This window comes from Ascochyta rabiei, chromosome 11, assembly GCF_004011695.2.
Source record: "Ascochyta rabiei chromosome 11, complete sequence".
Lineage (NCBI taxonomy): Eukaryota > Fungi > Ascomycota > Dothideomycetes > Pleosporales > Didymellaceae > Ascochyta > Ascochyta rabiei.
The window spans coordinates 1151056-1167351 of record NC_082415.1 but is presented as its reverse complement, the minus strand read 5'-3'; the positions used below and the strand labels follow the sequence as shown (position 1 = coordinate 1167351).

General features: G+C 54.2%; 7 protein-coding genes across 7 annotated transcripts, besides 3 other annotated features; 3 read left to right on the top strand and 4 right to left on the bottom strand.

Moving 5' to 3' along the window:
- Nucleotides 1-240: 240 nt before the first annotated feature.
- Nucleotides 241-2100, bottom strand: EKO05_0006970 (uncharacterized protein; the record flags this gene model as incomplete). Its single annotated transcript, XM_038946267.1, has 1 exon — nucleotides 241-2100. The coding sequence occupies one exon, from the start codon at nucleotides 2098-2100 to the stop codon at nucleotides 241-243; it is 1860 nt and encodes a 619-aa protein (XP_038797496.1).
- Nucleotides 2101-2267: 167 nt separating this feature from the next.
- Nucleotides 2268-2301: a tandem repeat.
- A 267-nt stretch (nucleotides 2302-2568) lies between these two features.
- Nucleotides 2569-3763, bottom strand: EKO05_0006969 (uncharacterized protein; the record flags this gene model as incomplete). Its single annotated transcript, XM_038940693.2, has 4 exons — nucleotides 2569-3032; nucleotides 3089-3554; nucleotides 3605-3703; nucleotides 3749-3763. The coding sequence occupies 4 exons, from the start codon at nucleotides 3761-3763 to the stop codon at nucleotides 2569-2571; spliced, it is 1044 nt and encodes a 347-aa protein (XP_038797495.2).
- A 1285-nt stretch (nucleotides 3764-5048) lies between these two features.
- EKO05_0006968 (uncharacterized protein) lies at nucleotides 5049-5364 on the top strand (the record flags this gene model as incomplete). Its single annotated transcript, XM_059636926.1, has 2 exons — nucleotides 5049-5097; nucleotides 5273-5364. The coding sequence occupies 2 exons, from the start codon at nucleotides 5049-5051 to the stop codon at nucleotides 5362-5364; spliced, it is 141 nt and encodes a 46-aa protein (XP_059492909.1).
- A 432-nt stretch (nucleotides 5365-5796) lies between these two features.
- EKO05_0006967 (uncharacterized protein) lies at nucleotides 5797-8436 on the top strand (the record flags this gene model as incomplete). Its single annotated transcript, XM_038946266.2, has 1 exon — nucleotides 5797-8436. One exon carries the CDS (start codon nucleotides 5797-5799, stop codon nucleotides 8434-8436), a length of 2640 nt encoding a protein of 879 aa, XP_038797494.2.
- Nucleotides 8437-9387: 951 nt separating this feature from the next.
- EKO05_0006966 (uncharacterized protein) lies at nucleotides 9388-11793 on the top strand (the record flags this gene model as incomplete). Its single annotated transcript, XM_038946265.1, has 1 exon — nucleotides 9388-11793. One exon carries the CDS (start codon nucleotides 9388-9390, stop codon nucleotides 11791-11793), a length of 2406 nt encoding a protein of 801 aa, XP_038797493.1.
- Nucleotides 10801-10830: a tandem repeat.
- Nucleotides 11794-12228: 435 nt separating the features above from the next.
- On the bottom strand, nucleotides 12229-13751 carry EKO05_0006965 (uncharacterized protein; the record flags this gene model as incomplete). Its single annotated transcript, XM_059636925.1, has 3 exons — nucleotides 12229-12635; nucleotides 12720-12811; nucleotides 12868-13751. The coding sequence occupies 3 exons, from the start codon at nucleotides 13749-13751 to the stop codon at nucleotides 12229-12231; spliced, it is 1383 nt and encodes a 460-aa protein (XP_059492908.1).
- Nucleotides 12583-12610: a tandem repeat.
- Nucleotides 13752-14150: 399 nt separating the features above from the next.
- On the bottom strand, nucleotides 14151-15389 carry EKO05_0006964 (uncharacterized protein; the record flags this gene model as incomplete). Its single annotated transcript, XM_038946264.1, has 1 exon — nucleotides 14151-15389. The coding sequence occupies one exon, from the start codon at nucleotides 15387-15389 to the stop codon at nucleotides 14151-14153; it is 1239 nt and encodes a 412-aa protein (XP_038797491.1).
- Between the last annotated feature and the right edge of the window lie 907 nt (nucleotides 15390-16296).

Sequence of the window (16296 nt, the reverse complement as noted above, 5' to 3'; positions counted from 1 at the left end):
TGCTATTCGACTATAGGCGCGCAGCTGCAAAACTACCACCAGCACCTGTGGTCCAGAAATGCGGCGACAGACAGACGGAGCGACCATGTGCACATCGACAAAAGGAAAAAGTACATGAGAGAGACTGCGAGCAGACGTATCCAAACTATGTACAATCCAGGGCACGCGGCAACGCCAGCTATGCACACACGCCAGAATCTGCTTCGCTCCAGACTGCGATATGGAGCCACTAGGTCGTGCTCACGTGCGTCCCCTTCTGGGGTCGTTGGCTTCTTCTTTCCTCCAATCTCGCATCTCCTTGGTACCCAAGCTCCCCAATCCTCCCTCCCCTCTTCTCTCCCACCCACCCAACCTGACGACCAACCCGGTCGCGTTGTCTGCGCCTTCACTGCCAGTGGACGTCTCGACCGCAAAGCTCGTGAGGTCTCTAGCCGCTTGGTCAGGAGTCTTGGCCTCTTTGACAATGTCAACGATCTCCTGATCGGAGAGATGACCGCAGACCCCGTCCGAGCACAGCACGATGAATGAGTACTCGGCGGGTGAAAGCTCCACTCTACGAATCTCAGGCTCAGCCGACACGCCAATACGCTTCGAAGACATGTCGCCGAACGCTCGGGTGTTGGCCAATCCGGAGATGCGCTCTTCGCCAAACGAATCAGTCACAAAGGCTGCGGCGAAGCGGCGCAGGCGCGTGGCTTCTTCGGGCAGAGAGGGATGATGGTTGGACGTGAGTGGCACCGCAAGGCCTGTCGCGGTGTTGCAGAGTAGTATTCTCGTGTCGCCGACGTGGGCCGTGATGAGCGATGAAGGTGAAGACGGGTGCCAGAAAGGCGAGGGCGTAGGCGTCGAGATGAGGGCAACGCTGCATGTGCTGCCACCCTTGAAGCGGTTCGTGCCCCCAATGTTCTGGCCTGCGTGCGAGGGCTTGCCGAGGATGTCGTCGTCGTTGATGGCCTTGTCTGCACGAACGGGGTCTTCCTCTTTCTTGCCCACTTGCGCAGCCACAAAGTCGTAGTCGGCTTTCAGAAAGGCATATTCCAGAACCGTTTCTATGCCAACACCCTCGATTGCATCGTCAGAAATGGTGGAGCTTGGTGAATGGCGCTTGGTGATGACCTCCTTCTCGTGGGGGTGCCCTCGACCGCCAGCGGACAAGGAGAAGTGTTCTGGCTTGAAGCGCCTGAAGTAGCCTCCCACAAGCTCCTTCCAGCTCTTGACCAGCTGACGCTCCATCTCTTCGGCTTTTCGTATACTGTCCGACTGTGGAATGGGTGGATCGCCGGGTATGGACCCGTCTCGTGACTTGGTGGGCAGGTCACCTCGGTCCACGCCGTTTGGTGGCTGCATCTTCTCTAGGCCAGGTGGTGTATGTGTCTGTATGGCTTCCAGGCTCTCTTTGTCTTTTATCTGCTGGCTCCTTGGTGTTGTGTTCGGGTCCTGCACGCTGCCAGGTAGCGAGGGCCCAGCCCTCTGCAGGCTGCTCTGCAGTTCGAACTGCTGCGTTGCTTTCTCGAGGTAGCTGTGCAGCTGCTCTCTCAGGAAGCCAGAGCACACGGCGCCGCCATGGCCATCGAAGACGCCAAAGTAGAAGACTTGGGGATCTCCACTGGCGCTGTCGGCAGGGGTGGCCTCATTCGCAGCCCCGGCCTTGCGTGTGAGAGACATTGGACGCCGTTTGGCGAACGCTGGGATCTCAATGGTACCTGCCTGGAAGGCGTCCTCGTTGTATGGGCGGGAGCCCCGCGACAAGGAGACGCCAAAGTGGTGTTTCGCGCTCTTCAGCGGTATCCGGACTACTGTCATGTCGCGGTTTGCGCCCACCACGGCCGCCGGCGAGCGGCTGTCTCCCTTGGTCTCATGAGGCGTGCTCTTGTCGCGTGGCAGCTTGTGGTTGAGTTTGGGGCCCGAGTCTGGATGCAGCGAAGACGAGGGAATGTGGGTGACGAAGTATTCGTGGAAGCAGCGTCGCTGCCGGGCGGGCGGCGCTATCGATGAGGATGAGGATGGGGATGAGGGGGTTCTCGAGGCGCGATTGCAGGCGAGGCAGGCAACAGAAGGCCTTCCAGTGGCGGGATAGAGACGGACTGACGGTTTCCACATGCTGTCCCTTGCGGCAAAGGACGCATTGTGTTGCAGGGCACGGCAATTATGTCATGGTAGGGAACCGGGCTACGGTAGGGTGTTGGAGCTCTGCAGGCCGCCAGCTCGTTCCGATGTGCCCAGCTCTCAACACCCAGCTCAGCTTGGGCCCGATCCTGCACACGCAGCTCGCCTCGCCTCGCCTCGCAGCCCCACGACCTCTTGACAACCATCAGCTCCCCGGGTACCAGGCCAGACGGTATGCTATTGTCTGTGCTGGGCGGCATCGTACGGGAAAGTTGCAGTGGCATACTGACAGACGATGAAATTGTTAGAGCCAACGTTCGACAAGGCAGAGGAGTGCCGGCCTTTCCCCGTGTCTATAAACCCCGGGTATACCCAAACGCTACCAAACAACAGTCATTACACAGTACATGCGCAGGCTACATAATCTCCTGGGCGCACTCGATCGATTACACCAGCTGGCGTCTAGATGTACCGCCTTCCCGTCGGCTGCGGTGCAGGACTTCCCCTCCCGTCGACCATCTGCACACTAATCACCCTTTGCACGCTCGCTTTCCCCATCGTGACTGTTGGACTCCACGGATCGTCGTACTTTCCCCCGCCATACGTGCTATCCCTGTCCCACTTGTCGTTCCCAGCTGTCTCCACGTTGCCTGTCCCATTACCATTGACGTACGTCTTGTTCGACTCAACGGCCGTCAGTCCAATCACGCTGTCGCCGTCTGAGTCTTTTGTCTTCCAGGATTCGGTGACGGTAGCTTTGATGGACGAGTCTGGCAGGGACGCTTTCCGGCTTTTGTATAAGGAAACACGTTCTTGTGTGTCTGAAGCAATCTTGCGGAACAGAGGCCGGAGGATGGCGATCGAGGCTGCAATGATACCCGTTCCGGGTTCAGCAGTTGCCCAGATCGTGGCTTTGACCGCGTTGGCTTGGGAGCGTTAGCACTGCTGCAACATGAGACCATGAGCACAGGAAAGAACATACCGCTGAGACCACCACCCCCGCCGTGGGAAAAGATAAGGCCTTTGAGGTAAACCATGCGGAGGATACTTGACACGCTCCCAATGGCGCCGAGACCCATAACAACACTGACGCTGATCTTGGATCGGCGGTCAATCTTGCTGTCTACGAGGACAGCGATAGGAATCAGCACAAATGTCCAGTCTGCGATGATGTTGACAATGCCATAGAGGTAGCCAGCGGTCAGAGTAAAGGTGCTAGGTAGACATTTTCTTGAGCCGACAAGACCGTCTGCCAGTTTTGCAGGATTGCCACAGACAAATATGGTGATGAAGACGTAGAAAAGGCCGTAGACAGTGCTGACGCCGAGGATGACGTGGAAGATGAGCTTTTGCCAACGCATGGTGAGAACGCGGAGAAAGAAGAGGCCCAGGGAGATTTTGAGAAGGGTGGTCGTCAGAATGTAGAAGATTTCGCTGAGTTGGACATACTGCGTAGGTCAGAATAGTATCACTGAGGGTTCATTGGGCTGAGGCGTACCACCAGGCTCATGTACCGGTCCTCGTCTCTAAACAATCTGCCTTGCGAGCTTCGTGTGGTGATTGTCAAGATGAAGGCGCAATAAGTAGTGAATAGCAACTACTCGAGTTAGCTTGTGTTGTACAGAAGTTGTCTGCAACTTACCAGAGTGGCGACCATGGCCGCATCGTCCCAACCCTGAGACCTTGTGATACGGAACCGCACCCATAATCGGAGCCCTACAGCCAGCCACGCCCAAACAACAAGCGTTATAGAAAGGACGAATATAACCTTGCCCAATGTAATTATTTCCTGGATTTGTGCCATCGAAGCCATATTGTGAATTACCACGCTAGGTGGGGACTAAACAGAAGATCAGACAGTATATCAGAGCGAGGCATTGATAGCATTAATAGCAGGATACAGAAATGAGCACTCCCCGGGGTGTCGAGACCCGGCGTTGATCGTCACACATATGAAAGAGGGTCCAAACTCTATCCTGAATGTAGCAGTTTGTCATGTAGCGGCAGCTGGCCAGGCTTCTGAAGAACTTGGATGGTTCCGTCAGAACATCCCAGACGTTTGACGTTTAGCGACACAGTTAAGGCGGATCACAGTCCGGCATGCTGACCTGAAGGACCCTTATTGCCGTGACAGATCCTTCGTCACAAGGTAGCCCAAACAACGATCTGGGAACATGCTGTTTACCACCCGCTCAAAAGGGTTGTAGTATATTGCGCATGCAGATCTACAGTGTGGACTTCGTCGACATCTGTGCCGGAATTTTGAGAAGTCCGCGAAGAACTGCTTTGAAAGTCGAGCGGACTAGCATGTTTCGACCTGAGGGCTTCGTAGTTGACTCCCCGGGTAGTCTTGAGATAGAGTAGTCTTCAAGTGCAGGCAGTTTTGAAGCATCCTCGACTCGAGATCCACCGGGATACAGCAGCCCTCTTCATCAATTGACTTTCGCTTCTCGACCTCAATGCGGCAATAGAAGCCCGGTGGAGGTGAATATTCGAAGGCCGTCATGTTTCGTCACGGATCGAGGTGTCGTAGCATTGTGTTTCAAGGGCATATGAGGAAGCCATGGTCTCAAACTACGCCAAGCGATTTTCAACACAAGTTTGGTAGATCATTACTCCGAACGTCCCGAAAGACTGGATGACTGAGGCGTGAACTGCTGTTCAGGCGGCAATGGATTGACAGCAGACGAGGCTGCGGGGAAGGTTCACAATCGCAATCGATAAGATTTGCTTAGTCACTAGCGCAGTCGGCAAATTTCTCTCTACCTCAGGTCTTGAATCTTAAATCTTCCAGTCCACACATTCAATCAAAACAGCACGCAAGGAGTGTATAATGCTGTCCGTGGGCGAAGCATCGGGGCTACTTTGATTTAAGGGAGACTTGTCATTGCGCCTAATGTTAGAAGCTTGACTATGCTGTCGACTGCAAAGATTCTACTAACATGGCGTCCTCATCCTCGAAGAGGACGCGATATTGCAAGCACACATCAGGTACGTCAATAATCTCCTTCCCCCCCTCTATTTCCTGATGAGAAACATCAAAACTCACAGACCTGTTCCAAATACATAATGTGGATAATTTTGTACCATTTCCTGATTGATACCGCAACTCTCAATTCGCATGAGCATCAGCATTGCAACGCAAAGTACTGACGTTCTTTCGCAGATCCGCCAATGCTCACCTACTACCTTGCACCCTGTGCTTACCACAACCTCGCGCGATGTGTAGATATGTTGATAGCTGTGTTGGAGTGTTGACTTGCAATGTATTGTCCATCTCAACAAAGACAATTCCAGCGGACATCGCTGTTCCTTTATACTTGCTGTGTGACCTCGATTCGACTTGGACCTCGAGACGTAGTGCACATCAACCCTTTGTCTGTGTGCTATTTTAGTTTGGGCAGATACTCGATGAAAGACCATTGTCTACAAACGTGTATATTGCATATCCGCACCCTGCTTCTTAACTATCCTGCCATAGGATTTCTACGCCTTACACCAGAATTCGATACAACTGACCCCCTGGCTGTAGGAGGACACTGCAAGAACCCTGCACAATACATACGCCCGAAAATACATCTTTTCCGTACAACCTTCGTTTACAAAGCCGGCATGACTGACTTAGGCGCTGTCCATCCTGCATCTCGATGTAACAACGACATTACTCTGGGAACGGTAGGAGTCCCATGCATGCAGGAGTCGGCGCAAACTGCGACTGAGTTCGACTTCGATCTTGACCTTGGGTCTGGCCTGGATAATGAAATCGACGCAAGGATCGGTACCTTCTGCATCGACGCTGGCATGACCAATGGCCAGTCGCTGAACGACTTGGAGATTCCAACAAACCTTACACCAGTGAAGGCAAGCTTCGCCACTACAGAACTATCCCAAGCCCACCTACCGAACGGGTCGTATTCGCATGTAAACGATCCATCAAATTACAACTCGCTTCTTGTCTCACAAGCCTTTGAGTACTATGAACCGCAGGATTACTATGCCCCTCAAGAAACGCCCTACTTCAATAACTGCTTCAGCTCCTTTGCTCCTTCCGGAGATTTGTTCGGCACACCAGGCCTTACCGCGGTACCTGGAAACAGCGCCTTTGCTGGGTACGGGCTTGGTCAATACCCATCACGCCCATGTATATACCCGACTGATTCTTGGCCAGTACCTGCTGAAGCCGTGTCTCTCCCAAAAGACAACACAGACTATCTACCAGTTGGCACCTCGTCTTACAATGACAAAAAAGCACAGTTTGTAACACGTTCTCGTGAAGAGCCGCTGGCTATCACGGATTCGCAAGCATTCACAACCGGGTATGTCCCAGCTTCAAACACGCATGGTGCCTTTTCTCCGTTTGACGACAAGAGGTACCCGCCACCCGCAGGTTCTAGCACGCACTTTAAGCTGGATAAGCTACAAGAGCTGCCTTTTTACTCTGACGATGACTACCAGGAGACCAAGACGAAGGTGGAGAGAGCATCCGAGCGAGCGACCCGGAAACAACGCCGTAACGTCTCTGTGAGCTCTGACAGTAGCCCCACCGAAATTCCGTCTGAACCAGCGAAATACGCCCCGGGCGAGAAACCAAAAAAGGTCGATGCAAAACCGTGGATCCGCACGAATGCGAACACTGAGGGTGACACACGAACTGCGAAAATCAATAATTGGAAGAACAGATATGAGTATAAGCCGCTGCCAACTGGCAATTGGTGCTCTGGGAAACACACGTTCAAGTACACTCAGTACGAGAACGTGGATTTCCTTACGGAGGCGCCCATGTCCACCAGGAGGCTCAAGGAGTACATTGTAAAGTATCCAACCGACAATGAAAAACGGCTCGTTCTCTGGATCCAGAAAATGCCAGCTGATCAGGGTCGACGCTACGGATCAAGGCAGCATTCCAAGTGCGTGTTTAGGGACTGTCCCATCCAGCGCTATGTCGAAGGAACCATCAGCACCGGTGAGTATCGTGTTGCGTTCGATGAGAAGCACTACACATATGGGGACCATGTAGATCCCTACGACTGTGCAGCCTTTGCTCACCTGTACTGCATGGAGCAATTCTTGGACTTCGAACAGGTGTGTCAGGTGGCCGATGTGCGCATTGACACGCGCCTTGATATGCCACTTGAGCCCAATGGCAAAGCAGCGTTCTCCATGGTAGACGTCCCTGCTCGACACGAAATGGAACGGTTTGTCAAGGCAGCTTCGAAAGGCAAGCTTCGGTACACACAGCGATGGCATAATTACCCCATTCATTCCGACTACGATCGGGATCAGCAGAAACCTCATGAACATACGCTTACTTACTTGGCACATCGCATGTATGAAGCTCACCAGGACGACTCGCACAAGAGGCAGGCTGCTCTCCGCCGCGTTACTGTATCACAACGGCGCGTACACCTGGGCGATTTGGAGATGAGCGTGGCAGACAAACGTATCATGATAGAGGTTTTTGGTGGGAAGAAGAAGGGGCGGAAGGGCAGAGTGGAAGACCACTATGACAAGCGGATTCTTTACCAGATCAACCGAGCCAAACAGGAAGCTGAAGGTTTCCTCAGAAGGAGGCGTCAGACAACCAATTCCAGTAGGAAGGGAAGAAAACGCAAGGCCATCGAGCGCGAGGAGACAGATGATGAAGAGTCCACACACGAGACAAACTCTAGTGCGTGCGGGACTGAGCAGCAAGCATGTGCTACTCCACCACGAAAGACGTGTACCCCTCGACACAAGAAGCAAAAAGTCAACTATGCAGAGTCTCCGATAGATGCACAGCACGACGTTGCTCAAGTGCCGGGCACGCAGCCTCTAGCTGGCGATGCTCCAGAGCAGCTACAGCAAATTCAGACCTACATGGCAACGGACTTCAGCTACGAGCCTGCTCCAGCACACGCCCAAGAACCCGTTGACCCTGCCCTCGACAAGACTCTCGACACAGCCTACGGCCTCTACGCCGTCCCCGCAACACCTAACCTCGACATATCCAACTTTTCCATATGCGAGGATGACTTGTCCGACGACAAACTCGAGAAGCTTCTGGCTTTGGAGAGACGTCAGTCCTATGCGGCAGACATTGGCCCAATGAGTATCCTCAAGAGCCCTGATCTCATCCGTGGTGGCCGCACACCACGACGAGCGGGTTTTGGTGCTCAGCCTGTGAGCTCGAGCAAAGAGTACTTTGTCAATGATCCACCGAGCTTAGTGGCGGTTTCAAAACATGTGCCACTCGTGGTTGATGTGGGTCGTCGTAGCGCACGGATCGCGGCAAAGACGAGCTGGCCGCAGCAGACGGTTGGTGAACGGAGGATGCGGAAACGTGCTCGATAATCTTGATACATACACAGTAGGTGTGGTCATCTAGCGAAATGGTGTGGATGAAAATCAGAGGTTTCTTTGTTCAATGTGAAATATGTGTTTTGTGCAGAAGTGATTGATGAAAACGCAGGAAAACTCCGTTTCTGTGTTCTGCCATCGACGTGCTCCGCGCGTTAGGTAGTAGAAGCTATGCCGGCCTAAGGTAACATTCCTGTGTATGCCCATCGTTGTGGTTTGCATCATGTCCTCGATGCTTTGAGGGGCTCCAATTGCGGCACGCCGACCTAGGTTGTCGGATTTTCTACGCAAGCCAGACAAAGAAAGGACCGAGTCCAGGGTACTAGATACTGAGAGACAGCTTTGTCCGCATCATGCCGAGGTGACGGACTCGGGTACCAAACTGGTCTCCGCTCTCGCCAAGTGGTGTGTGCTGTCACCGCACGTTCTACGAGTAGAATTTGACAGTATAAGAACCAAGTCGGTCGCGTGTTCAAGCTTTGAAAGGCCACCAGTCGAGCCGCAATTCACCGCCATGTTTCAAGAATTCGGTAGTCGCTAAGCTCTTAGACGCCAGAGGACTCTGTTCTCGATGCTGTGGGGCCTCTGTTCTGCTCTGACCGACAGAAGGGCGAGTGTGAGCTGTTCGAAGGAGTGCAGCTGGACTAGCTTTGGCAGGGATGGTTTGACAGAGTTCGCGGCAACTAAGCGCGCTAGTGTTCGCTTTCGGTTACTCCCAGCAACCAGGCGGTGTGTTTACATCCCAGCCACCTCACCGTCCAGCCCACCGCCAACGCATAGACCGGGTCGCGTACCTTTTGTCCCGCGGTTCGCCCAGATGGCTCCAGACTATATCCCTGACCGCATTCCACATTTCTTGAACGTCCCTTGAACCCTGAGTGACACCCGCCGCATGCTATCGTGCTACTGCAATTGCAAGCCTGCAACCAACGACGACATTCTACCATGACGACACTTGACGAGCTGCGAGAACAGGGCGCCACCTCCTTTGCGATTTACGAAGACCAGGAGTACCGAGAGCCGTTGTCGCCCTCGGCTATGTTCGAGGGTGATACTTCCTTCAACTCCGATCTGGCCATGTCCATGAATGGCGACGAGGTGCCTAACATTGAGGTCGAGCGAGAGCTTGGCGACGGACTGCTACAACCCTACCAAAGCTCATACACATCTCGAAAGGGACATTCGCGGCGTCAATCGGCCACGACACACTATAGCTTCATATCCGCCATGCCATCTGAGACCGGCTCCATCTCATCCAAACCCGCTTCCGCCGGCGACCCGGCCATGGATGCACGATACACACCGCGGAAGGAACGGCCACGATTCCGAAACCCCGAGTCCGTACGCGCGATGCAGATGTCATCTCCACTACCCATGTCCGCCTACGAAAGCAATCGAGAGAGGATGAAGAGCGCATACGGCCTTGCAACTCCAAGTCGAACCGGAAGGTCAGAGACACCAGTGTCGAGACACTCCGGGTCACGCAGGGGAAGCGTTCGAAGCCACCACAGCCCCAAGCCTCCGCCGACACCACAGCAAGCGCCCCTTGTCCTGCTTCACGTCACAATACTGCCTATGCAGCTGCCTTTCTCGCACGACCTCATGGCCAGGATCATGCCTGACTGGCTGGTGGAGAACTACAAGCTGTTGGAGGAGAAGTTACAGGACATCATCCTCATGCGTCGGGGTCTGCTCATCCCTCACCCTCGAGACGAGTACGAGCTGCTGGAGGAGCGTATCTTGGAGAGTCTGGAACTCAAAACGCCCCGACTGCTCAAGTGTGGTCACTTCGTGGCACCAGATGATGACGCAGACAAGGATGAAGATGATGACTCGGCAATCGGTGCTGACGACGGTAGCAGCCGCATGAGCGGAGGCACCATGACTGATGACCACGAAGGCATGCACACAAGAAGAGACTCGGCTACGTGCCTAGACTGCCATCGCGAGTTGAAGAAGCCTGGACAGGGTGTTGGTGCGGGTACGCGCCGCTTCGACATCAGGATCTACGCCGCCAACGGCCTCATGCGCTCCGAGGCATGGACGGCGGCATGGACCGAGATGGAGCGTTGCGACGTCGAGATCTCGCCCTGGATCCCAGAAGATGTCCGTAAGACTCTGGAGAAGCGAATTCTCGAAGAGCAGGAAGCGGACAAACGCAAGGCAGCATACAACGCCGAGCTCCAGCGCAGGGTCCAGGAGGATGCCATTCGACAGCAGAAACTGGCCGCTGAGGCAATCGCCAAGAAGAGGCAAGAGGAGGCGGAACTTCAGAGGAGCTTCGAAGCTGCCGCCGCTGCTCTGCAGAGGAGTATCGACGAAAAGGCCGCTGACAAGGCGAGGTTTGAAGAGACCATGGAAGAGAAGATCGAAGAAGCAAAAGAAGAAATACGCCTGGAGCTCGAGTCCCAAGCAATGCTGGAATCTAACTCGGTCGCTGAACGCTTCCGTGCGATGGAAGAAGCGCTGAGACAATACCAGTATGCCTCGTGCGTCGAGTCAGTAGCGCCCTCAGAAGCATCTCCACACTCTCGCGCATCCACATATGACTTGGATTTGCGCAGTGTCTCACGTGGTCGCCGCGGATATACTTCGTCTCGACCTCACGCCGCGCAACTGCCACTCAGCACTCTTCTGAAGAACTACATGATGGTGCAACTAGCGGACCCCAAGAACTGGGCAATCCTGCTGTTGACCGCTGCCGTGGGCTTCATGTCGATGAATGCGACCACCCATTTACCCCCCACACCTTCAATCAGCGACGTGTCCTCGGTCGATGTTGTGTCGGCATCTGCTGTGACAGCAACAACCACTGCATTCTCGACCCTCACGATCACCGAGACCCAGATGGCTAGCAGCGTCTACCCAACAACCTCGTACTTGTCTTCCGCGTATGCCACCGTACCTTCATCTTCTGTTGCAGAGTCCGTGCTGCCTACCATTCTGCCCGCCGAGCCAGAAGTTATCGCGGATCCCAACGAAGTACATGTTTTCGAGTCGTCCTCCACCGTTGACGACGAGCCGCTTCGACGGGCATCTGAGTCGTCTGAGGAGGATTCAGAGGAGACCGTTGTCGCGGAACCGGTCGTCGAGGACCTTACAGAGCCTGCAAACATTGATTCCAGCCTATTCCAGCACACATCCGAGTTGCTTGAGGCAGCATCGGAGGAGGCAATCGTTATAGAGGATCCCGTAACGCCGCAAGCAGAGGACTCCTCCATTGAGACGGATGATGTTGCCGCAGCAGAGACTGACAGCGTTGCCATCGAGTCGGATGAAGAGATGGAGGTCTGCGCCGTGGAGGACACTGTGCACGCCTTCGACAGCACCTGCCCTGCTGACAAGGAATGAACATCCTTGTCTCCCTGATGTTTCTACTTATTCACATACACGACCTTTACGATGCCCCGGCGGCCAGATACCACGAAGAGACGATACCATTGGGTTTTACTGCATTCGAGCATCTCAGCGAGCATCTTGATAGCGCAGCGAAGCGGAATCTGCAATTGATCGTTGTTTGTAGCCGCATTTACTAATTATTGTTTGTCGGTAATTCAGGAATTGAAGTATATAGCTGCCATTCATTGCATGACATCCTGAGCTTTACCAATTCCGTTATGTGGCGTGTACAACGTGTGATGGGAATTATCTTTGCACGCGGGTCTTTGAGTCTCTGCCCAATCACTTCCCGCCACCTACACCTCCCCCTTCCACCACTCCCCAAGTCCCACAGTTGCACACCCCACTGCATACAGATCCACCTCAGAGCCCCCCCCCCCCCCAAATCTAAATACCCGCTTTCTTCCCCTCACACCACCCCAGCACGATCCGCTGCCACAGCTCAACCCCCTTCCTGACCGCAATCTCACCCTCCCAACCACGCACCTCTTTCACCAACGCCCGGCGCTCCACGACGTTCAAATCCGTCAATTTCTGCACGCGGGTGCGGGTTGAGAAAACCACCGCTCCCGAGCGCAGGCGGCGGAAGATGTGCTGCTCGCGCCGCACGAGGATGTGCTGGGGTAGCAGCGTGGAGAGGTTTCCGGGGAACAGATCTTGGGGCGCTTGGGTGAAGAGGGTGTGTGAGAGGGGCCGCGTGTCGGGGTGGGTTTGGATGTAGAGTGTGGTGCGGGATAGCGGGGTGCTGGTGCTGGTGCTGGTGCTGGTGATGTGGGCGAGGATGGAAGGGATGTCTGTGTCGGGGTAGTTAGTGGCTGTGAGTCTTGAAGCTGAAGTTAGGATTGGGATAGCCATGTGTGGTGGTGGGGATGATGTACCGTTCCATTGGTGTAGGTCCTGCTCTTGCATGTGTGAGAGTGGTTTGCCGATTAGGCTGCGCATGTGCCAGCCAGCTGGGAAGAGGGTTGCGCTTGCTTGCCAGGAGGGGGATTAGTATGTCGATGGGAAATAGGGAGGCTGACGTACAGATAGTGCTGTTGCGTGAACTCGCCCTTGAGCAGAATGTTGAAGTCCTCCGCAGCCAGCCTCGCGCACACTTCTAGTGGGTGGCAGTCGAACGGACGGACGAGCGACCATTCTTCCCTGGTGATCTCGTTCCGGATGTGCCTTCGTCGATTTATCGTCTGGATGCTGAAGTCGTCGGGGTACTTTGAGACGAGGAACTTCACCACATCTTCTAGCAGCTCTTCACACGCCGCCTCGCCATCGTGCTTCACTTGTATGCACTCCGCATTCTTCTTAGCGAGGAGGTAGTCGCGTGCTGCATGGAGGTCCTTGTATGTGTCATCGACAGCAAGCCACTCGTTTTGCTCGAGCTTCTCCAGGCCCAGCGCCTTGTAGCTCGTCGAGGGTCTCCTAGAGATACCCAACGGCGCCAGTGTGTTTTGATTCCCATCTACAGGCCTGACCGCGAACGGGATGTTGGGGAAATCAGATCCGTCACCGCAGTCATCCTGTACGAAAGCCGGGAGTCGCGAGATGCGTTGTTGTTCTGCAAAGAAGGCGTGAATTTCGGAATCAGGCAGCTCGTTCGCATCTACATCCGCAGAATCTATACGAGGCACTCTCGAGAGCCGCGCAAGCTCTCGTGCTGGGCTTTTGGGGGTCGTGGGGATGGGAAAGGCGGTCACACGCCGGTGGTGGCCGCGCTGTGGACTGCGATCGCGCAGATATACTGGAAGGATGACGAACCTTTCTGGCTCTGGCCCAAGAGCGCCTTTGTAGAAGTAGAGGCGTACAGCAACTGAGCCCACCCAGCCGAAATATGCACAGAGTAAGATGGCCAGAATGAGAAGGAGGTATATGGGTACCGGATCAGGATCATCGTACGGGTGTTTTGCCATGGCCATTACAAAGCGTTCGGCGCAGCGAGATTGTATTGCTGTATGGCTGAGCGTGCGATTATTGATGTCGACTGTGCGCAAGTCCAGCTACTGGGCTGTTGTGAGGTGAATGTAAGCTTGGTGCTTCACTGTGCAATCGCGGGTAGCTTGCGTCATCACCATCACCACCAGACTCCCAAGCTCACGAAGAAATGAAGACAAAAACAGTTTGGAGAGGGCAAGAAACAAACACGCTATCCTGAGGGTAAGAGTAAACACTGTCTGATGCTATCATTAGGGGAATCTCGAGCAATATGTGCCAGCTAATCGTCTTTAAAAAAAAAAAGAAAAGCAATGCAGTACCGGTATCAGGCAGTAAAGACGCCCAAAAAAAACACAAATCGTGCAACCTATACAAAAGATTGCCTACTGTTCTGGCATATGCTGAGCCACCAGGGCGTCTACCTTGGCGTACAGCTCGTTAGGGTCTTCGAAGACGTACCACACCTCCTTTGGGACACCCTTGAAAGCCTCCTCGAAGCGCTCAGGGTTGTTCTTCTTTCCCTCATCCATCTCCGCGACACCTGTGACCTTGCGAATGTAAATGGCACCTATCCATTTGGAGAACTTGCGGTACATCTCGCCATAAGCTTCAGGATCTGATTGCGTAGAGTCGCCGATCAGGATGAATCTGCGTTTGGGAAACCATTCGTGGACCTTTTCTATCCGGTCGACTTTGTAGGCCTCCGTACCTTGGGTAAGGTTGGCTAAGAATCCAGCCAAGTTCATCCAGGAAGCGTCACGCAATAGCATGGTTCCTGACGGGTAGTAGGTCTCGCGAAACTGGCGGAGGAAGGGGTAGAGGTTGTAAGGCGAAGCCGAAAGGTACCAGAAAGGGGGATTGTCGAGCTTTTGAACGATGTGTTTATAGAGCTCAGGCATGCCCTTGATGGGCTCTGGTTCTTCTGCGAAGGTGGTCTTCAAGATACCGACAGGTGACGAGGTCAGAGTTTTCTTGATTGTGTCATCGATGTCGCTGAGTACTGCCCATCCTTTGGTTTTCGCAAATGTGGTCTTGACGGGCGTTGCGGTCGCGCCGACTGCTTTCGATGTGATTGTTTCACCATCCTTGTAACCTGAGCCAGGAATAGCGAGTTCGTCTGCACTGATACCGTCTCGCCCGCTAGGCCCAAGTCTGACTTTCACACCCTGAAGCTCAATGTTGACAGCGTGTGCAGGTAGAATGGCGTCCAGGAACGGCTCCAGTCTCAGTGCGATCGTCTTCTTAGCTTCTTCATCGTCTGCCAGGCCGATCTTCTCGCTGACCCAAGCCACGACTTCAGACAGGTCTTTGCCGCTGTGTCTGACAAAGTAGGCGGCGACGAATTCCGCTTTCCATCTGCCCAGGCGGTTCTGGTAGGCCGTGTTGTCGAGAAGCCAGACGTAGTCGGTGTCATCGTTGGCTTCGGAGTAGAATGGGTTGTTGCGCCCAAGATAGGAGGAGAGGTTGTCCTTGAGAGAGAACTGGAAACGGTTTGCGAGTTTAGGCATGTCGGCTTCGAATTCGGAGAAGTGTCCAGCGGCCCGGGTGACGCGGTCTTCTTTACTCTCTTGAAAGCGCTGCGTGGCTTGGCCTGCCATGGCTTTGACTGGTTCATGTGCCATGTTGAAGGGAGCTGATAATGGTTCACAGGTAGTGTGAGGTGGGCGAAGGTGACGGGTGCCTAAGAAGAGGCAAGGTCAGAGGGTGGATGTTTTGCACGAGACGAAGGCGCGCTGAGGGGCGCCATGCTATTAAGCCCATATTTGCTGCAACCTGTTCAGCCCGTCACACTTGGTGGCAGACACATGAAGTGACGTCTGACAAGGCAAGCGTAGCTGTGGCTGTGGGGATGATCAACGATCTGCTGCGCCGAGAAGCTAGGCTGCATACAAAAGCAAGTCGCCCAGCATTTCGAGGCACCATCGTTGACGCATCACACATGGAGATGCAAGACCTCGTGCGCGGCAGGAGTCGTAGATGACTTTCTTGGTGTATCTGATGTGATGCTTTCTCCTGATGTCAGGTCTCTTGGAAGCTATCCAAGCCAAGGCCTGAGGCTTGCGTTCGAGGCTGAACGAAAGTTTTGATGCATGGACTGCTTCAGGCGTTCTCACGTTATGCTGCGTACCGGATTTTGACATGTCCTTGCCAGTGACTCGCCAAGTGTGCCATGATGTTCTTGTCGGCCGCCTCTTGTCGTACTGACTTGACACTGAACACGTGCCTAGCTGCCTGTCACGAAAGGTATTGCCGGCAGCATCACCTGCACGCAGCGTATGTCATGCATTGACATGTCGAACTCCACTTTGCTTTTGGCGACTAAAAGGACCCTGCGTCACACCGGCGGGTGCATCCATGTGCAGGCGTACAAGTTGAGGGATAGCCTTGCACCTCAAAGGCAAGATGGACCGGATCGTTGTCGACCTGGCCCATCCTGGACACAGTCGTAATGATCCTCCCGCGTCTCTTGGCCGTGGGGCCGGTTTGGGGAGACGCGCAGTCCTGGGCCAACACCAAAAGCCCTCGTGA